We start from the raw sequence: 23,648 nt of genomic DNA, 5'->3' as shown, positions 1-23,648 counted from the left end.
TAGTGCACAATGTATGTGCATGCCTAGTGAAGCAATGGATAACTTCGCCAGCTCAGTTTGGGGAGCTCTCAAAGTCAATGGCCCTGATTTATTAAAGTTCTCCAAGGCTGGAGAGGATACACTTTCACCAGTGAAGCTGGGTGATCCAGCACACCTGGAATGGATCAGGTCCTGAATTGAAAACATTTGCTAACAAATAGCTATTGAGTTTTAGGATATCCATTCCAGGTTTTCTGTATAACCCAGCTTCACTGATGAAAGTGTATTCTCCCCAGCCTTGGAGAACTTTATTTAAATCAGGGCCAATGCCCCTGCTAAAGAAGTGAACAGAAAATTAGTTCCTGACCCATGCTAGAAGGAGGAACAATTCTGGAGAATAGGAAGATTCAGAGGAGAGTGCAAGCTGAGGAGATGAGCAGCTATGCTGTAGATGAGTGAATTTATAGAACATTGAATGCTGTAGCTCCTTGTGTATTTACAGTTGCCTCCTATATAACTTGTACTATACTATTTGTTCTCTATTCTTCTTCTCTATCTTGTACTCTACTGCCCAGGCGGGGGGGGCATAACATGACATCTGTTATTACGCATTGTAAAGTCACATCTCATGCCCTCCTTTACTATGAAACTATAACACATAGAAGTTGTTTTATATTAAACCAAACGCCCCCATTCGGACCACATCAACAGCAAGCTATGATAAGCAGATGTTTCCAAGCTTCCCATCTGTGTGTTAGTTTCTGGATTCAATAACTGGCTGATTTTTTTCTGGCAATATAAATATTGGTACACATATTTGCATCCCAATAATCTTTTGCTCCACATAAACGAACTACATCCAAAAATAAATTTAGAAGCCATGTGAAGTTTGGGGATCAACTCAGACTGCAGAAGCACGGTCTTCATCAAAACATCTCTCTTTATTGATAAAATTAATAAACAAAAAGAACAGCTTTGTTTCAGCCACAAAAAAAATTATAAAAAAATATTAGGAGGCTTACTTCAGCCTGGTGGTATGAAATGTCCTCAGTCCATCAGCACGACCCCACAGTAGGGGTAAATATAGGTCTTTTGTGAAGGTTCAATCCCCAGCCTGGGGTTTCCACAGTCCAGCAAACAAAAGAAAGGTCCACATCCACAGCAGCCCCCCTATAGCTTGAATTTCCTACAAGCTCACTTACAGGCCACTTCCTTCCACACCCTTTTACACACCTGAACCACTTATAGGAATTTCACCTTCCTGCCGTGTAGGTGCAATTTTTAGTGTGTATTTTGGATGGACTGAAGAGGCCCACCCAATCCATCCTTCCCCTTCAGTCCAGAGTCTGGGTCCCATGACACCTAGGAGAAAAACACAGCAACATAGTTGCCTAATACAAGAGTAGTCCCGAACTCCTTTCCTAACACACCAGATCAATGGAACCCGCATCCAGATATAGGAAAATTTACCTGTTATCCAAGATCGAACCCTGCAGTCCTGTACAGCCCCAATAATGAAACATTTAATTCGTTTTTAAATTGTTCTAAATTATTCTCAGGGCTAAGTGAAGTAATATGGTCACAGTAACGGTAAGTTCACATCTTTGTGGTTTTGGTGAAAAATTGTTGTATAAGAAAAGTTTCCCCAGAACTATGAACAGGTAACATTGATCTATTGGTCAGTTATTGGTATTTGGATCCCACAATATCTGCAGATCCCACACCTATTAGGTGGATTCTCAAAAAAAGAAGATAACATAGATCCCATAGTAATAGCCCTCCATCAATTTTTACATACCTCTGTCCATACCTTACTGTCTATCCATACACAAACTTGGTATTCTTTTTGGTAATTCTATCAATTATCCCCTCTGATAACAAAGGTGGTACCCTATTAACCCCTCCATTATTACATATTGCTCTTTCCCTAAGAGTTTCAATCCTTCTTTTCTCCAATGCTTTTTTGCTATCCTCTGAAGAAACTTCCTTTTCCCAAATAGAAATCAATGATTTCAACTTTTAACTCATACAAGTCACATAAGGAACAGTATCATCAGGCCCTGATGAATTTTCTCACAGAAAATTCCTGATCATATGTGAACGACAGTACTAAGGGTAGAATTTCCCATTGTTGGTAATGGTATGTAGTAGTACTTTGGGGTTTGAAGAACCTAAAAAAAATCAAACTCATTTTATTATCATTCGCCTAATCATTGAAAGCTCCTATCATCATTATCCCACCTGTACCGATAAGTATCATGCAAAGATATATATACTAAATGTGTTTTTTTTTTCTTGGAGGTAACGCATAGTTGTAGGCTTGAAAAACCTCACTGAAGTGGTTTATACAAAAGAGAAAATTTCACAGTGGAAATCACAATAATTAAGGAAGATGTTAGCAAACTGTACATGTTAAAATACATCCATAACCCATATAGAGGTTGGTTGGCAAATGATGGTGATAACTTCTCCCTCATAGAATCCGCTCATCTTTGAAGATAATAAACCCCATTAAAAAAAAATTATAGGAAAGTAGAAACTCCATAAGGAGGAATGCACTCCGACTAAAAAAAGTGATCTTGTAGTGCTGACAAAGCCATATGACTTTCCAATCTTCATACGTGTTGGTGGGATAAATCACCATACAAAGGATCAATGGGGTCACATAGGGCAGTGCACAGGAAGAAGTGCACTCCAAAACATGGTCAACTGCACATGGGCACCACAGTAACTCTGGCACCAGGACTGAAGCTTGGCCGGGACGCTATCTGTATGTAGGTTGTATGTTCTCCCCGTGTTTACGTGGGTTTCCTATGGGCACTCCAATTTCCTCCCACATCCCAAAAACATGCAATTAGGTTTGCCCCCCCCCCCCATATGGCTGTGTTACTGACATATGACTATCCGATGAGTGGCACTAACAGATCAAATTTTTGGGCAGGCTTATGGTGCCCATGTAAAGTAAGAGTCACATAAGGTGGTGTTCACAGTGGACAATACAGAGTGCCATGACCTTCCCAAGACAGAAGAGAAAGCATACACAGACAGGGGGACAACATACAAAACAGAGAGTTGCCTTGTACTGTGTTGCCAAAGAAGTTTTGCTGACTAGCAGGTTCACCAGGTATTTAAAATCTAGTGTGAAATTACACAAAATTGTAGAATAATTACTTATCTGGTATAGGTTTTGAGATTTTAATTTAAAAAGTTGGATTTGGGCTTTACTAACATTTATAAATTAAACACTGGATACTGGAAGAAAAAACACAGCATCCACAACACAACAAACCACCTTCCCACAATAAAGGGTAATGCTACAAGCCAGCTTTAATTTACGCCTCCAACGTGCTTTATAAAACAAACATTTGATAAATCTAACAAGCTATCCAACATATACAATAAATTAGGTGCTTGGCAAGAAACAGGCACCGAAACAGGACTGGCAGCATTCTCTAGCTATCGGAAATTCCCCTATCAGGTATTTGTAAACTGCAACTTATCACCTTTCTGTAAGGAACAGTTATGAATACTTAACTATTTGCAGAAGTAAAACTTTCTCTGGAAACAGAACATAATCAGTGACATAGATCAAGATCACACACATGCCAAAAGTTTGTTTTTCAATTCCTTTTAGTAGGTTTAACAAGTGTTCAGGATCTGTATATAAGAAATCTGATGATGCTGCTTTTTTGTGCTTCCTGATCCGTCAGCAGATCATCTAATAAAGTGGAACTGTAATCCTTGATGGGCAGTGAGCTTCTGCCATACCGGCCCTATGGGACAGACTTACCTGTGTACAGGCACCCGCAGTGTTGGCAGGTCGTCGGATTCTAGGAACCCCAATACACTGTGAACTTCAAGTGCATGGAGATTCTCTTCAGCCATTGAATGGCCACTAATGAAGTAGTGCCTGCATTAATGTGCAGGAGTTCCGTTGGTACCGGTGGCTGGTTCAGCCCATGCAATGTCCAGCTCTGCATTACACAGCTCTTGCACCATACAGTGTAGAGCTAAAAAACAAAAGCCACCAGAGCTCTATATTTTCTGGACAAATTTGGTATTTCATGTCTCTTTCATCAATTAGAACTACCTCTTGGTGACTTTTTGCTTTTTCAGTTTAGGTCCACTTTAGGAAATACTGTCCAGTGATGTAATATCCATTCTTTGTTGTGTTTTGTATCAGGGTACAAGGAAGGCAGCATACTCCAGGAGCGCACAGCAACTCCCAAAATCCAATGTGCCTGCCATTAAGAATTATAAACTGCCTTCCTTCCTCCCTCATCAGCTCTTAAAAATCAAAATACTAAATAATACAGAAGTAAGTTGCACATGAGCTGAGAACACGGTCATTAAAGTTCCACTTGTATTAGGTATAAGATTCAATCTGCTTATAAAACGTCTGGTACGAAAGTCCACAATGATTTGGGACCTTTTTAATTACACAGTTTTAATGTTTTTACTTTCAATTGCTGTTTTGCTTTATATAAAATGCGCTAATAATACATGACAGAAGATTCCCAAAGCACAGTGGGTTAGCTAAAGTGTTGGCACTTGGGTCAGTTTACTACATATTTGAAGTGTAAGGCTTGCCATCATAAACAAACTGTTCACTTTCATAAATATGTGGGATAAGTGGCAAAGGCAACAAAAAAAAAAAGGAACAGAAAGCGGCAATCTTTTACTGGATCACCACTTTTTGATATATCTGTTAAAGTTTAATATTATTAGGCTCGTTTTTCGGCTTTGGGTCTGTGCCACATTCAACCTGAACATCACTCATTTGGCCAAAAGTGATGAAAGTCGGTCACTGATGTTCAGCACTGTTCTCTCCAACACCTTTTGGCTGGGTGCACCACCCAGCACTTTTCTGTAACCACCCGGATGTTTTTGGGAGTTTGCTAGAAAATTAGGTCTTAATACAGGGGGCACTGGACAGTTTTGGCATAATACAAATATAATTGAAAAATAAGACAAGGATGGACATTAGAAAGTTGGAACAAAGGATAAAATGGGGGGAGGAAGTTGATATAATTATAGGGCGTTACAGAATTGCTATGACACAAACAACTGGGAGCAAATAAATTCGCTGGGTGGTCCACATTTTAACAACTCGGCTAGTTTCCCCCAACCCAGCTGAAAAAAAATCTGGGGGAACACTGTTCAGTGATTGGACTTGGCACTTAGGCAATGACAGGTATGTTGTGCCCATCAAAGTTCAGTACACTGTCATTGGGCCCAGGGCTTTACGCTATACCTGTCAATGTTAGAATTGATTTAACTACCAAATTCACCCCAAACACTGGAATCAATTAGGACAAATTGTTGAGAACCGAACATAGGCTATTGGAACAACACTAGTTATAAGCAAAAATTTTACATTTTTCCTAGGGTTTACTTGGAGATCAGCTTTATTAAAGGCAATGTGTGCATTTTTTTCTGCAAATGATAAAAAAAAAGTTATTTAAAGATGACATATTTAACAGCAAACTTTTCCTTTGAATAATTCCCAGTCTTTTCGCCAGCCATTACTTTCCTTCCCTAGTTCACATTTACAATCTGAAATGAATTTCAGCTTTAATACGGTAATTCAACAAGGCCAAATTGCAGCTGGCTGGCATTTCTGATCTACGATTCAGACCCAGAAGTAAAACTGCATTTAAAATAATGTATGTTTTTCACTCTCTTTAATCAACAGGACCACATTAAGCAAGATTTGTAAGTCCCTAAATTCAGAAAATGAACTCATTAGCAGCACTGACATTTGCTTGGAAATAGATTATAATGGAAAGGGAAAGTAATAATGACTTGGGTTGAAAAAGCATGAAATCCAAATAAGGTTGGAAAACATATTTCATTAAAATTATTTTTTCCTGCATAAAAAAGTAACAAGACTGACAAATTGTATGTAATATATAACACATTGAAAGCCGCTTCCTATTAGCTTCTACTGGTGCTGGCGATAATGCGGGAGTGCGGCGCACATTCGAAATCCATGGACGAGTTACAGAACAAGCATAAATATATTTTAACCCGGGGTACGCAAACACACCGATAGTTTATGTACTTCAAAGAAGCAGAACAAGTGTGTACATTAAAAATTTAATTTTGGATACTGCCGGGTCGGCAAAATTTGGCACAATGCAGTACGGCTAAAAGCGCTGCTTGCAACAGTATGGAGGAAGGGGAATTGAAACCAAGTTTTTAAATGTGGGAATAACTTGTTATTGATATCCTTTGTCCTATTACTGTGAGAATAATAAATGCAGCTAACGAATCTGAGAATATTACCATATATGTACATACTCAAAAGGAACAATTACACTATTGCTTTAGCTGTTTGAAATATCAGATTTTTTGCTGATGAATACAAACAGCGTTGTACAGAATAATGTTTTTATAGTCTAAATGTGCTTGCACATTGATCCACAGAGCTTTACCCCTGGTGTAAAGATATGTATCAGATATGAGCATGTGACAGGGAAAGTTGGGAGAACAATTCATTAAATCTTGAGCTCAGCTCAAACATTTAAAAAAGTTACAGTACCAGTTTTTTTCCCCCAAAAATAAGTTTAAGCCATTGTAAGCAACCCCCTCTCAACGTTATATGCTTCATCCTAAGTGAAATTGGAATAAAAGGAGGAAAAATGCTGATCAATCTCTGTTAATCAAAAGAAGGCCACATACCCTTATAGTAATGTAATTCAAAATGTGGTAAAGAGAAGAAAAAAGACAGGGTATTTGTTTGTTGTGGCAAAATGTTTAGTCATAAAATTCACTATTATTCCCTAATCCAAGGGACTTGAATATATTGAAACTATAAGTAGAAATACAGAATAATGTTTTACAAACAATACATCAAATATACAGTACAAAAAAAACACCCTATTGTAACCCAAAACAAGGGGGGGGGGTTGTTATCTCTAATCTAGACAAGGTAATCCTGCTAGTGTTAAGAAGAAGGATGCAACTGGGTCCCGACACACTTCATCCCAAGCCCAGTATCACCGCTTTAATGACAGACTGCATTATCCACTGTTTATACCCGAATATAAACTACTCAAGTATAAACCTAGGGCACAAAACATGTCTGTCTTTGCTAACATTATAAAATGTATATGCAGTACAGTAGAAATGCATATACAATTATTGTGAATAAATAAATATGTGGTGTGTTATTTTTAAAACATTTAAAATGTAAAAAAAATGTAAATTCCATTGGCTGTTTGTATCCCTTTTTTTCCTTTTTATAGGTTAAAGAAAAAAGTTTGCACTTTTGAGTGGATTATGATAGGTCACTTACTCTGAAAATGATCTTTTGTGCATCATTGTTGGCCACCAGTTGAGGGCACTGTGTCTCCCTGTAAAGAGTTGGCCACCAGCAGGTGGCACTGTGTCCTCATGCAAAGTGTGTAACAAACTGTTTAACAAACTGCACAGCAAGAGTTTGATATACACTTTACCTGGAGACACATCACCATCTTATAGTAGTTTATTTTTCTAAAGGCATTTTATTTGTATACACAATTGTACAATTTGTATACACATCAATAAATATTTTTTTTAAATATTTCTTTCTGCACCAGGTTGTTCCCAAAGGATTCCTTTACTTCTCCAGTACAAAACCTTATCCTAACCCTAGCAGAAGAAGGTGCACCCAAAAAAGGGGGCATGGGGCAAATGATTAGTCAACAGTATTGCCTGTGGTCTCCTGTGGTCAGCAGATATTCTTGCCATTACTGCCTTATTCTGCGTTGTGTTTATGTATGGAAGGCAGTATCCCTATTTAATGTACAGCGCTGCGTAATATGTTGGCGCTATATAAATCCTGTTTAATAATAATAATAATAATAATCTTGGAAAAGGCAGGGCTTTGAGTCTTCATGCCAGAGCCTCCAGCAAGGAGAATAATGACCAGCACAACAAGTGACACCACCAGATCTCATTTCAGTTTAGATGACCTCAGACTGCAAAAATATATACAGGTATGTACAGGAATGTATGTAAAACTCCCATGATAAACCACTTTCCTGGTGAATGAGTCTACATCAACAAAGATACAAACACACAAAAATAAGACTATTCTACCTTTCATCTGTCATCGTTTTCATAGTAAGTCCCACAGGTATTACATTCCTCCGTCTCATATCTAGGTTTTATTTCAATGCTGCAAGATCTAAATACCAAGAAGATCTAAATACCAAGAAGTAAAGCCCCAAAGGTATTTGAACTAAAAAAACTGACACATGTCACATGTCAGTACCAGGATATGCATTGTAGGTGTGACAAGGACTTTTGGGTATTTTTAGAGTACATGAAACAAATCATAGACACAAACATTACTAATATTATTACACAGTAACATTTTAGTGCTATAGTAATGTCACCAATTGTCCCACAAAGGGGCTCACAATCTAATATTCCTACAGTGTAAGGTTAATTTGGGTAGAAGCCAACTAACCTAAACGGATGTTTTTGAATGTGGGAGGAAACACACGCAAACATGGGGAGAACCTGCAAACTACATGCAGATAGTGTCCTGGTTAAGATTCGAACCTGGGACCTAGCCCTGCAAGGGCCAGAGTGCTAACCACTGAGCCACCATGCTGCTCACATTTTATATTGCAGCTTACTGGTCCTCAGATGTGGTACCTGCATTAGGTTAAGACACTTTTTTTTATCTACAGCACAATCACTGTGGTTCACCACTATCAACCGGTTCCCAAACATCCCAAAGCACCTGTTGCACTGAAAAAAAACAAACAACAGAATTTTTTACTTTACATAAAAGGGTAGTCTACCCTTTTACCTAAAGTGAAAATTCTGAGTTAGGTACGCTTTAAGCAATGAGCAATTTGTGCCTCCCAGGTCAGATTAACTGACACCAAATATCATTTTGGCTATCTGTAAGGGTGACATTCTTCCCACGGAGAGCAATGCTCATATACTGTGAGCTGTGCATATAGTAATTATAGCCGGGGTTCTCCAAAACCTGAAAGTTATTTCAAAGGTTATTATTTTTATTAATATTATTACACAGTAATTATATAGGGTTCCCCCATGGTCAAAAATGTCAAGAAAGGCTGCTATGCACCTGGTATCTACCATATACAACAAATGCTTGAAAAGGTCTTTCAAAACGAATTGTGAACTCTACTGGACATCAAACAGTTAAAAAATAGAGCCTAGGGACTTCCGGTTCCGGCGCCCCGCGCGCAGGCAGCATGTGAGCGCAGCTCCCGCTCGCCTCCGGGATTATCACTCACAGAACCGGCACTACTACCGCTCCTCCGCCTACATCTCACCCCATACTCACCAGCGTGTTGATGGAACGCTTCCTTGAGCCATCCTCCTCTTCTAGACAGCAAGAAGCCATGGGGAAGAGGGATAAGATCCGCTCTACCCCCTCCAAGATGGCCGCCGCCTCCTTCCTCTCACAGGCATCCGGCGCTGCTGATACCCAGGTACAATCTTCTGAGCCCTTAGAGAGCTCCCAACCTGAAAAAATTGCTGATGCTGTTGCTGCCCTATTAAAGCCAACTTTACAAGAGGCCATTGATGTGGCTGTGCAAAAATGTATGCAAGCTGTGCGAAAGGATTTAAAGGAACAGTCACACAGATTAGATGCTGCTGAGCAGCGCATTACCCTAGTTGAGGATGATGTTACCTCTGCCAGAATCACTTTATCTACGTTAGAAACCAAAGCACAAGCACTGCAGGATAAAATAGAAGATTTAGAGAACAGATCTAGACGTAATAATTTGCGTGTAGTGGGCCTCCCGGAGAATATTAAACCGACACAGCTGCACGATATCTGCTCTACAGTAATACCTAAGCTATTGGGCCTTACTGCGCCCTGCAAAGTGGAACGTGCTCACAGGCTGGGTCCACCTCGTGCTGAAAGATCTAATTCCAGACCGGTGTTGGTCGCCTACTCCTACTTTGCTGATAGAACCCGCTTGCTTCAAGCATTCAGGAACCAACGCAAATTGCAATATGAAGGTGCCTCTCTGTTACTATTTGCAAATTATTCGGCTGAAGTTTCGCGCAAACGGCGCAGCTTTCAACGAGTCTGCTCTATATTGTACCACCATAAGCTGCGCTTTACTCTGGCCTATCCGGCTATACTACATTTTACCGACACCCGGGGAGGAAATATTCCCTCACCTCGGCTGAGGAGGCCGAGAGCTTGGTCAACGTTATCACTTCTGAGATGTCTCCCATCCCATCAGAAAGCTCCGACACCTCCCCTCCGCATCCTAATGGGCGTTCCTTGATATCTGTGTACTCCCCAAAACCATCTAAGCACTCCGATGGTCCACCAACCAAGAAGCCACGTGATCCACACCATTCTGAGATGCAAGTAAAGGCGGGATAACCTGATTTAAGATAAAATGTGCCTGAAAGTGCCTTATTTTTCTTGTTTCACTTTGAAACCCTCCATAAATATATCCCATTATGTGAGGCGTAAGCTCACACTACTACCGATATGATTTTTTTTCCAATGTTGTTGAGTTGGAATTATTTTTGTTGCTCAGCGAGGAAAAAAGGAAAGTCACTTATTTCTACTGTTTGTTCCCACCCCACTCTTACCTTGATGGCCCATCCCCATGCTTCCATTGTTATAATGGGACACATTTTTTTTGTTGATTTTTATGTCAACCATGTTAGCTTTATCGACCATACCGGTTTATTCTACATGCAGCTTGGCCTATTGCCTGTAATACTTGTTGCCATGTTCTATACCATCGATTTGCCATATTGCTTGTACCTATGGTGTGTATCTAGTATACAAATGTTCGATTTTAATGGATATGTCTATGCTATGTGTAATCTCTGCTCCCCCACTATATGCAAATAGTATCCTGGAATGTTAAAGGGTTGCGTTCCCCTAGTAAACGCATGGCCATACTGCGTCATTTGAAGAGGTTAAAGGCGGATATCATCCTGTTACAGGAAACACACCTGGGGTCCAATGATTTCTTCAGAATGAAGAAACTATGGGTTGGGAGGTCTATGGCACTCCCTCTGTTGACAGGAAGGCAGGAGCCATGATCTTATTCCATAAATCTTTCCAAGGTAAAATCAAAACGGTTCAATGCGACACAGCCGGCCGTATCCTGAAGTTACTTATCCAATTTTCTGATTTTGATGTGTCTATCTATAACATATATGCACCCAATTCGCCACCTTCTTCCTTTTTTCAGGAAGTTTCTAATTGGATGGCCCAAGATCCTACCCACTGCAAGATAGTTGGAGGTGATTTTAACTCTGTGATGGTGCCATCGGAGGATAGGCAATCCACTCTGACCTCGACTACTGCCAGGTCATCATCCCACTCTGTACTGGCAGACTTTACCCAAGCCATGTCCCTAAACGATGTTTGGAGGTTATATCATCCCTTAGAACGCCAGTTTACCTTCATCTCCCAAGCACATGTGGCGCAAGCCCGCTTGGATTATTTATTTTGCACAGATGCAACTCTAGCCAGATTGGAGACACCAGAAATTCATGATATGGCAATATCAGATCATTCCCCCATATCAGTCACTATGAGAGATAGCTTTCCCAAGGGTGATTACATACCTTGGCGCTTTCCCTCCTACCTCTGTAAAGACCCCGAGTTTCAGGGAATGCTAACTTCATCTTGGCTAGAGTATACGCAACATAATGCAACTCATAGAACTGACCCTGTACTTTTTTGGGAAGCTAGCAAAGCATTCCTTCGGGGAAATATCATCTCTTTTATGGCCAAAAAGAAGAGGTCGGCCCTATCTCATTTTTTGTCAGCTCAGCGCACTCTTAGGGACACCCAGCAACCGCTTACTGACAACCCCTCCCCAACTACTAAACAGATATGGCGTGACTCCAAACATCAATTTGATTTAAGACTTTACCAATACGAACAATTGAAATTTAAATATAGAGATCTGGAGTTTCATAAATTTGGTAATAAATCAGGTAGGATGCTGGCAAATCTGGTGCGTGCAAAGTTCAAACCAACTTATATCCCAAGACTAAAATCATCTTGGGATATAAGGGTATCATGGTTACCTCACCCAGGGAGGTGAACCGCTGTTTAGCGCAGTATTTCAAAGATTTGTACTCACTTCCAGGTACAGATGAGCCAACTGGCTCTGCCCTCCTGTCATCAATTGATATGCCCAGATTGCAACAAGCTGATTTGGAGATGTTAAATGCCCCTATCACCAAAGAACAAATTCAAAGGGTTATTGCTCATTTAAAAAATGGGAAAGCCCCGGGGCCTGATGGTTTTACAGCCGAATTTTACAAATTTCTGGGAGAGGAGGTGGTTGATGACCTTTAGGCCATGTACTCGGCCCTCTGGGAGGGAGGCACCTATTTTCAGTCTGGGCAAGAAGCCTATATAAAACTTATCTTGAAAAAAGACAAGGATCCATGTGATCCGGAATCCTATCGCCCTATATCTCTGATAAATATTGATGCAAAAATTTTATCTAAGATTCTGGCTGATAGACTAGCTAGAATTTTGCCTTCTCTCATTTCACCATCACAGGTGGGGTTTGTACAGGGTAGATCTGCAGTGGCTAACATTAGAAAAGTGTTGGTAGCGCTGGAGCTGGCGAAAAGACAACAACCTGATCAGGACTTGGCTATAATTGCCATAGACGCACAAAAAGCGTTTGACACAGTTAATATAATATGGCTTTTTAAAGTGCTTCGCCATATAGGACTGGGGGACTCATTTCTAAATTTGTTGATGGCAATGTATGCATCCCCAAAAGCCAAGGTACTCACACCTGGGTTCTTGTCTGAAACCCTTCCATTGTATAGAGGAACTAGGCAGGGCTGCCCCCTGTCACCCCTCCTGTTTAATCTCGCACTAGAACCACTGGTCAGACATTTAGAATCCACCCCCCTCCCTGCATGGTATTTCGGTGCAAGAGTGTGAGCTGAGAACCGCCTTTTTTGCAGATGATATTCTAATTTTCACATCTGCTCCCAGGAGGGATAGCAATGCAATTAAAACAATATTCTCTATCTATGAAAGTTTTTCAGGTCTCAAAATAAATTTTGCAAAGAGTGAAATTCTCTCCTTAGTCAGATCCCAGACGGCTGCTGACCGCTGGAAGGCGGAGGTCCCGTTTAAAATTGCATCGCACTCTATAAAATATTTAGGCTTGTACATTGGCCGTATACCCTCCTCATTGTACTCATTAAATTACCCTCCTTTGCTTACTAAAATAATGCGGGAACTGAAGATATGGGAGAACCTACCACTGTCATTCCTGGGCCGCTGCTATTTGGTGAAGATGATGTCCTTCTCCAAACTACTTTATCCCATGCAAACTTTGCCTCTCCTACTCACTCATGCTGATGTTAACAATCTCAACAAGGCATTTACGAAATTTGTATGGGCAGGTAGACGCCCTAGAATTTCACTATTTAAACTATATCTACCAAAGACGGAGGGCAGAGTAGGCTTCCCAAATATCAGGCTTTATAACCTAGCTTGTGTGGCCAGGCATGTGGTGGACTGGCTTAGAGATACTTCACATTACTCCAACTTGCCCCTTGAAAGTGCTATGTCTTACCCATGGAATTTATCTGCTCTGTTACATTGTAAACTGACCGCACTTCCACCATCCTTACAGCATAACTTGGTAATTAGAGATACGGTAGTTACGTGGAAGGTGTTGCGACAGAAGTTCAAACTTCCTTTTCGCTTCTCTCAATACCTTCCTATATGCGGAAATCCACAATTTCCTCAAGCCCAGGAATATGGGGCGTTTGGAATATGGAAAGATAATGGCCTGGTCTATTTCAAAGATCTCATAGGACAGGACATGTCCAAGTTACCCCTACCGGCACTGCAAAGCAAATACAATATCCCGGGAGGGGCGCTCCACCCCCTGTATTATAATCAGGCAGTGTCATATCTCAGGTCACTGGTACATCATTGTGAAAGTTTCTCGGGTTTGAATGACTTTGACAGATTGTTGTCCTTGTCCCCTCCAAATATATCTAATATACACGCATATCTGTTGCCTTACTTTACCAAACCCTTATCAGTTTCCAATGTAAAACAATGGCAAAGAGATTTTCCTGACCCGGAAATTGTGGATGTGGTAATACAGGGCTACCTGACAGTTAGGAAATCCATTGTGAATGAGATATGGAGGGAATCGCAGTTTATGTTATTGCATAGAGCCTACAAAGTATTTAGGTCCGCACCACTAGGGGCGCAGCCTGGGCAGTGGCATTTTCAATGTCCTAAATGCAACGAAGTTAAGGCCTCTCTTTCACATCGCCTATGGTTTTGCCAAAATATTGAGCAGTTTTGGCGTCAGATTGTTATGTTTGTGTCTAATGTAACTGGACATCTCATTCCCAACGCCCCCTCACTTCTTCTATTCGGTTCATGGGAAAACATCAACCAGGAAGGATTGCCTTGTTCTTTAAAACGCTGGACTAATGTTTGTTTGCTGGCAGCCAGAAGAATGATTATGCGCAATTGGACTCAATCCTTACCTCCCACATTGGACAAAGTTATTACCTCCTTGAAAGCATTATTTCATACTGAGATGCTGGACGCCCGGATTCAGGGTGATGACCGTATAACTTGTTTCTGGCAACAATGGTACAAATTTATGCTGTGTACTTTCACGACTTCGGAAAGTACATCTATTTTGAACGAATTTCAATACTCAACGTGGTATGTTACAAATATTGCATTTTCTACCACAACAACTGGTCGATGACTTTTGTATTTTTGTATTTTTTGTACTTTATGTATTCGCTTACAAGTGTCCCCCCCCTCCCCTATTTTACCTTCCCTCTTTTTGCCTTGTTCTCCAGTTGATTGATGTCCCTATGTTGTTTTTGTAAAATGATAAAAACTAATAAAAATTGGTTTGAAAAAAAAAAATAGAGCCTAGGAGTGGTTAACCCCACAGCTGACAAATGTCCATCTGAACCCAGCCTTAGTTTTAATTTAGGTTTTTCATTTTTGCAGATTTTTCATATTTTTAATAAATAGGGGAATGGCCATCCAACTTCCATACCACTTACAATAAAAGTGTTTTATTCCAAAGCACATTTTATTTTGTTGTTACTACTTTGGAGAAATTTTGTCAATGGCAAAATCAATTTAGCCAAAATCCCACCTCTCACCCCCATTAGAGATTATGGTTCGGGAAAATTCAAAATTAAAATGTGTTCTTTATTTGAAAATGACAAGAAAATTAGAGCTTATCTAGGAATGGACTCGGCTCTCCATTGTTTTATGTGCTCAATAAACGACAGTTTAAGTACATAATGTAATTGCGAATTTTATGAGGAAAACAAGCTGGCCGTCTATTTTTGGTTTGTCATCTGTTGGAAAAATGCCCGTGTGCTGATTTGTTCCACCCACACAAGCTATGTTCAATAAAACACAGATGCTTATTCGAGCATCCATGTAAAGGAGCCCATTGGGCCGGCTATACAAGGACATGGCTCGGGGGTTTTATGCAATAAAGCAGCTGTTATTTCTACAATTTCATTCCATTCCAGAATACAAGGGTACACCTGCCTCTTCTTCCCAGGCACGGAGGTAAGTGTGAGGGATAAAGGGACTGTAGATAGTCCTATTTGTGACCCCATGTCCTTTGTATGCTCTGTACCCTGCTGTTCCCTATACAGTGATCCCCTATACATTTCTTTCTCTCCACATACCCACATACAGTACCCATCATAAAGTCCTTTCTACCATATTATGCTCTCCCTATGGGGTCCACCTGATACAGTCCCTCTATACAGTCTTTTCTATACAAAATGTTGCCCCAATAGATTACCCCCATGCAATCCTTCTACCATACGACACTGCCAAAATAGAGTACCCCCATACAGTCCTTCTACCATACAACGCTGCCAAAAAAAAGTACCCCTCATACAGTCCTTCTACCATATGGTGCTGCCAAAATAGATTACCCCTCATACAGTCCTTCTACTATACGACGCTGCCAAAAAAAAGTACCCCTCATACAGTCCTTCTACCATATGACCATATGCCAAAATAGATTACCCCATACAGTCCTTCTACCATATGATGCTGCCAAAATAGATTACACCCCATACAGTCCTTCTACCATATGACCATATGCCAAAATAGAGTACCCCCATACAGTCCTTCTACCATATGACGCTGCCAAAAAAAGTACCCCTCATACAGTCCTTCTACCATACGGTGCTGCCAAAATAGATTACCCCTCATACAGTCCTTCTACCATACGACGCTGCCAAAAAAAGTACCCCTCAGACAGTCCTTCTACCATATGATGCTGCCAAAATGGATTAACCCCCATACAGTTATTCTACCAATACAACGCTGCCAAAAAAAAGTACCCCTCATACAGTCCTTCTCTTATATAACGCTGCCAAAATAGATTACCCCCATACAGTCCTTTTACCATACAATGCTGCCAAAATAGATTACCCCCATACAGTCCTTCTACCATACGGTGCTGCCAAAATACATTACCCCCATACAGTCCTTCTACCATACGATGTTGCCAAAATAGATTAACCCCCATATAGTCCTTCTAACAATATGACGCTGCCAAAATAGATTACCCCTCATAAAGTCCTTCTACTATATAACGCTGCCAAAATTTATTACCCCCATGCAGTCCTTGTACCATACGATTGTGCCATAATGGATTACCGTCACACAGTCCTTCTACCATACGATTGTGCCAAAATAGATTACCCCCCATACAGTCCTTCTACCATATAATGCCGCCAAAATAGATAACCCCCATACAGTCCTTCTACCAATACAACGCTGCCAAAATAGATCACCCCTCATAAAGTCCTTATACCAAACAATGCTGCCATATTAGATTTCCCCCTCATCTAGTTCTTCTACCAAATAACGCTGGTCCTACATGGTCCTCCTAATATAATCCTTCCACCATTGGATGCTCCCCACTTACATTCCCTACAGACTCTCACTCATACAGTCCTTTCACAATTAAACATTCCTCCTATAGTGTTCCCCTCATACAATCCCTATCGTTTATGATGGCAGTGACATACCCCCTCATACATTTACTCCACATTTGATGCTACTTATAAATTCTGATCCTCATTCCTGGGGCTTTCTATCCAAAGTTCGTAGCTGGAGATTGCATCCAACCTCCACTCTCAATGCCCCAGAAATGATGCCACGATCCAGAGATATCATTGTAATGCATGTCCACCATAAGGTCTGCATAGCCAACAAAATAATTTAGTCATTTACCTCTCCATCATCTATATAATTATTTACATTTCAATGGAGTTTTCCTTTAAGTTTGTTTGACCAATAATAGCCCTGATAGAATTGTGATTTCTAATTCACCAGCAGGTGGCGGTGCAGGCGAACTCTGGTAGTGCAATTCCCGAAATTAAGAGAGTAAAAAAGAAAATGAATTTAGGCTTCAGTGCCAAAACCTAACCTAATAAGGAATCATCAAACAGGTCCTTGTTTGCATTGAATTTTGAACTAAAATTGACCCGTCATTAAAATTCATATGATAAATTGCCTAAATAAAGACAGAGAAATATACTCACCTTTCTAGAAGCTCCTGATTGAAATGCTGCTGCTGCTTTGTTGCTCCATAGCTGCTGCAAGTATTCCACCATTCTCAATGCGGGCTATACCTGCTCACCTGCCACAAGCTGTGGATTCTCCCATTGCCTTCCACAATGCATGAGAGAGTGGGAGGAACCACATCATGCAGAGGGGGGTTGTGAATATTCAACCCTTCCAACTAGAGCTAAACCTGCGGCAGATATGGAACAGCAAAGTGAGCTTTCCTCATAAGATACAAACAGCAAAATAAAAACCCGGACGGGGTTTTACAAGTTAAAAAAAAAAGTTTTGCATACACCCTAAAAATGAACTCCAGGGAGATATATAAAAACCAGAGAGCCTCTGCTATGAAGATGCAGCTAATGGTTGTCTATAGAGCAGGCTGGATTTCACTTGCTTTAGCCTGCCCTAGTTCCCGTACAGAAGAAGGGAAGCAGCACAAGGAGCCAATCATTTCTGCTACAGTGCAATAGGGTGATGATCAGGAGCAGAGGGCAGAGTGACAGAGAGGTGAGCTCATCAGTCTGCTGCTTCTCTTTTCACTGTCCAATCACAAGATGGGGGAGGGACAAGACCTGTAGGTGTTACTAAACTACAAAAGCAAAAATGAGGTCTCTTACTTAACCATAGATAAGTGTTCTGGTTGGCAGAATTCCGTGAATCCCAAAGGAGGATAGACAAAAATACAAATCCATTCCTAGGTACAACAGCTCTTATAATAATATTATTATTATTTTTAATATTATTTTTAAACAGGATTCTGATAGCACCAACATATTATGCAGCGCTGTACATTAAAAAGGGGTTGCAAATGACAGACAGATACGGACAGTGACACAGGAGGAGAGGACCCTGCCCCAAAGAGCTTACAATCTAGTAGGTGGGGAAGTAACACACAAAAGGAGGGAGATATGGAATGGTGGGAAGTAGTGATGGTTTCAAAAGACAGAAGAAGACGGGTAGGCAAGTTTGAAAAGATGAGTTTTGAGCGCTCTTTTAAATGAGCAGAAAGTAGGAGCAAGCCGAATAGGACGAGGAAGACCATTCCAGAGAGTCGGGGCAGCTCTAGAAAAGTCTTGGAGCCGTGCATGTGATGAGGTTGTGAGTGAGGAAGTCATTAGTAGGTCATTGGAGGAGCAAAGAGAGCTGCTAGGGGAGTATTTTTCTATCAGGTTAGAAAGGTAAGTGGGACAAGAAATGTGGAGGGATTTGAAGGTAAAGCACAGGAGCTTGAATTTGTCCTAATCTGTGTTCCCATAGTTCATGAACCTGCAGTTGAACCATTTCTGACCTGCAATTGACCTCTATCTGACATCTAGCTGACCTCCTTCAAACCTGCAGCTTTCCCATTCCCACAGACTTTTACAGGGCTACAAAAACCATATAAAATACTACAACACCCTCCCCTTGTCCCTAAAGAAAATTGTACAATCTGATTGTAACAGTTTTACACATGCTCATGTTTAAAAAGAATGCTAGCAAGAACAAATTTGTTGCCCATGCCAACCGATCAGCTGCCAACCTTCACTTCTACAGTATAAAAATAGAACAAAGCATTGACAAGCAACAAAAACTTTTCCATTAGCCTAATAGGAAAAAAATGATAAATTACCCCACAGAGTTTGCAATCTAAAACAAAGGGGCAGATAGACGGATAGGGAATTGTGTGCCAGTATTGTATGGCATGAATCAGACATAGAAAGGCGAGATGATGAGCTGCAATGCATGCAGATTACAGCTATAATAAAGTCATAATCCTGCCATACACACAGATTCCTATAATCTGCACCCAGGCTGGGATTACAAATTCCCTGCCAACCTCTGACCATGCCAGCAGCATCTGCAGCCTCTGTGACGTCATAATGCAGCCTGGTGATTGGCTGATGACCAGAGACTGCACCCCTTAACACTGACTCATGACATCACAAATGCAATCCCAATCTGCACACCATTACAGCACCCACATGATAATATGTATAGGCATCACCTACCTTCCACAGCCATGATCTCAGCACTGTCCTGATACACACATTATTTCTCATGGACCATCTGCTTCTTATTCTACACAGCTGCTAATGCATTTCTGCTTTCTCTGCTAAGGGAAACCTGCATAGAGCAAACCTGGGAACTAAGCGAGGCATTCTGGGAAATGTAGTTCTTATAGTTTGCAAAGCCTCATTCTTTGCTGGTGATGTTTAATGCTGAAGTGCATAGGATTTATTTATATGATACAAATGAGAAAATGCAATAAATCTTTGCAGGCTATGAACTTGATTTTAGGCAAGGGGAATTTTTATAGGGGTGCTGGTGTTTGCTAAGAACTACATTTCCCAGAATGCTTCATTAATCAGGAGCAGAATTTGACAGCTAGTGCAAGTATTTCCTTAATAACTTCCTTATCAAGGTGCTTGAGGCATGCTGAATGAGACAGTGAGAGCACACAGGGCTGCTGCTCTGCTGGAAATACTGGATTCTTAGTACAGAATGGTTGTTTGTTTGCAAAGGAATTCTTGTTTTAAGGAAATACAGAATTTAGGGTCATCATTGCAATGTTACAGTTGGATTGCAGAGGTGGAAAAGTGACATTTATATAGATAAGTGGGAGCAATCTCTGGCTGTAAACATTAATTTTTTTTTTATATTGGTAATATGTATCATACCGTTTGTATTACTTTATTACATCCATCTATATATATTTAAATATATATATATATATATATATATATATATATATAAATTGGATGTATGTGTGTATGTTCCATCACTCGAAAACGAATGGAGACATTTCAACCATGTGAGTGCACCGCTGATCTTTGTACAGCGCTGTGCTATATGTCAGAGCTATATTTGCATGTATGTATGTGTGTATGTATTGCTCAGTAACAGTGTGCCTTTTGCTTACATACTTTTTTTGGACTCCTTTACAAATTTTTGTCCATTAATATTGCCTTTGAGAAAATGTAAGGCAATTGGCAATCAAAGGCAAAAAAAATGAAACAACACCGTAGACAAGAAAATCACTATTGCTTTATTTGATTCCTTTTCCTGTATAATAAAAGATTGCAATAAATAAATACCCGGGCAACACCAGGTTATTAGCTAGTTTTATTATATTTAAAGTGAATATTGGATATTAAAGTGACCTTGAAAAGTAACATTTATTGAAATGCATTGGGTCTGGTTCCTTGCTGAAATTAGTTCTAAACTCTTTTCAGAAGCCATCACCCTTAACATATATGCACTGCAAGAATGCACTCATTACAGCAATGCCATTCATTGTCAATGAAACCCAGCAACATAACCAATGCACATGTGTTGCAGCATATCCCAATGGGTGCTAGTGCGGGACTATGTATTGGGGCTCCCTGATTTTTTGGGTTCCTGGTGTTTTAGCAACTTATGCAGTTCAATGAGCTGTTTTAGCCACATAGCCGTTAAGCCCGACCTTCGTACAGTTACAGGTCTACAATTTAAAAAAAAAATTTCATGAAAAACAGTGGATCACTTTTGGTACAGAAATCTAGACCTCAGTGTAACGCTTAGGTGGTTAACCTCCTGGGCGGTTCATTTCTGTCCCGATTTAAATGTCTAAAAGCGGTACATTGTCCTTCATGACAATTTATTATACATTGTAGGCCCGTTACTCTTAGGCATAACTCACCGAAATATGTCCAATATTTATTAAATTTATTAACCTTTAAATAAAAAAATAAAAATCTGTAAAAACAAAAGTGCATGAATAAATAAAAATACTGAAACCTGTAATAAAGCTGAACAGTGGCAAATATATTGTATATATAATATAATGATCACTTTGTATTGAATCCAATAAAAAATAATTTGAAATTCCCACCACGCCCCCTTGCACGCAGCAACGTAATCGGGGAACGTCAGTGCTATCGCCAGGGGAAGATCGAAAGGAAGAGGATGCGGCCAAAGGATAAGATTAGACGGGCAGGACACTGGGGGACACCGGTGGGACCAGGTAAGTATTTATTCTTTTTTTTTTAGCTACCCCTAGTGTGGCTCTGGGTTACCACTATTTTTTTTTTACCCCGAGCAACATTCGGAGTTAGCTCTCAGAAGGTTAATGTAGAGCCAAGTTGATGCATTACAAGGTATGTGGTAATGCAATGAAGGAGAATGGACAGATGTGAATGGGCCATAAGGAATCTCATTTGGCTATTTAAAAAGTTTAATTGATATGCAATGTGCATTTGACCTTGCTAGGCAAAGTGACCTTTAGTTTCATGGTACCAAGCCCTGCCCCATGTCATAGCCCTCTTTTGTTCTAGTAGCATTTACTGTCTCCTATGTCCTCCCTTGACTTCCCTACATTACATTTTATATACTATATAGCGCAGTCATACTCTACCGAGCTTCCTCCAGAGATTGTTAGGGGCTGATTGACATTTCATTGGATGATACCTGCTCCCACCATTTCTAGGGCCAACACCACATGGTAGACCAGCATTACTCCAATTATGTTTTTAGCTGTCTATAAAGGTAATATTATTTCCACTACTGCAGGGGGACAGTTGCTCCACCAGCCACCATTTAAGAGTTTTGTTTTCCAACTGACCTCTAATAAATTGATTTTAACAGGGATTCCCTGAAACTTGGAAAATATTTTATGAGTTCTCCGGGGTAAAAAGATAGGTTAAGGGTCAAAATTGGCTGCAATATTTTGTCACAGGATGGAGAGTTGTGAGTCTACTGGGGATGCTGACTTCAAATTCCAGATTGTAGCATCCAGTAGCATTCTCAGGGCTTTTGGATATCTACATAAGAGATGCTTTAAAGGTGAATAACACATAAAACACATATATGATCTTATGGGAGACATTTATTGCAAATAATGCTACATTATCAGGGTATTTTTGTAAGTCCATTTCCTGGTCTGCTGCTACACTCCGGCCGAAAAAGAATGTTTGCAGGTATATGAGACAATTCTTACTCTGCTGAAGTGCACAACATTAGTTGTAAAGAATTAGCACTTATGCATATTCCATTTGAAATGATATGTTCAATTTGACTGTTGGTGAGCCATGATGGTGGTTGCCTTTGAAATGTCAATGAGGACAAATCTATCAGGATGACTCCAGCTGGAGGTTGGAGCCAAACAACTAGAAGGGTGATGATATGTGAGGTATGGGAGTTGTGTATGGAAAGATTGACTTCAAAGACTTCTCCAATCATCCTGTCTGGTTTATAAACATCACTGCTATCTGATGACCCCCTAAGGAGCCTAGACTACCTGGTCAGCTGAGTCGGAGGACCTGCCCCCAGTGCGACAGCGACATCTACTGGAGAATATCAGCAGGCACATAAAAAAGTGTACTTCCGGAAGTGGGAGGACACCTGAGTAAGGGGTGGATGCATGGGTGTGGCTGAATGTGATAAGGGGTCCTGGCTATAATAAAAGGGACAACAGACCCCAAAAACCCTCTCTTTAATACTTCAGAGCCCAGCCAGAGTTCAGGATATAGAGGACGGACTCTTTGCATAATGTATCATTTTACTTTGCTTGTGTAATCATTATTCAGCTTCTATTAACCTCCTGGGCGGTTCATTTCTGTCCAGCTTTATATGTTTAAAAGCGGTACATTGTCTTTCATGAAAATTTTTTTTACATTGTAGGCCCGTAATTCTTAAGCATAACTCACTGAAATATGTCCAATATTTAATACATTTAATAATAACATTTAAATATAAATACAAAAAAAAAACAGTTAAAACAAGGGTGCATAAAAATACTGAAAACTGTAAAATAACTGTACCGTAGCATGCATAGTAGTGTATATATATATATATATATATATATATATATATACAGGTAGGTCCATAAATATTTGGACAGAGACAACTTTTTTTCTAATTTTGGTTCTGTACATTACCACAAATAATTGTAAATGAAACAGCTCAGATGCAGTTGAACTGCAGACTTTCAGCTTTAATTCAGTGATTTGAACATAAATATTGCAAAAAATGTGAGGAACTAAAGAGTGTATATCGGGGTTATCGCTTTCGGCAAGTTTTTTTACCCAGAGCCAAACTCAGGGTTACCGCTTAG

At 40.2% G+C, this 23,648-nt stretch overlaps 1 protein-coding gene across 2 annotated transcripts in view; it reads right to left on the bottom strand.

Annotated features, from left to right (window-relative positions):
• Positions 1-19,696, bottom strand: part of SAMD12 (sterile alpha motif domain containing 12) — a 338,296-nt gene extending 318,600 nt beyond the window's left edge. For both annotated transcript variants that reach the window (XM_072410707.1, XM_072410708.1), the window contains exon 1: positions 19,567-19,696. In XM_072410707.1, coding sequence (XP_072266808.1) covers positions 19,567-19,579 — 13 coding nt within the window. In that variant the 5' untranslated portion in view covers positions 19,580-19,696. The remainder of the gene's footprint in view (positions 1-19,566) is intronic.
• Between the last annotated feature and the right edge of the window lie 3,952 nt (positions 19,697-23,648).

This window comes from Pyxicephalus adspersus, chromosome 5 (genome assembly GCF_032062135.1).
Source record: "Pyxicephalus adspersus chromosome 5, UCB_Pads_2.0, whole genome shotgun sequence".
Taxonomy (NCBI): domain Eukaryota; kingdom Metazoa; phylum Chordata; class Amphibia; order Anura; family Pyxicephalidae; genus Pyxicephalus; species Pyxicephalus adspersus.
Note: the sequence above shows the minus strand (reverse complement) of the source record. Positions and strands in the feature narration are given on the sequence as shown.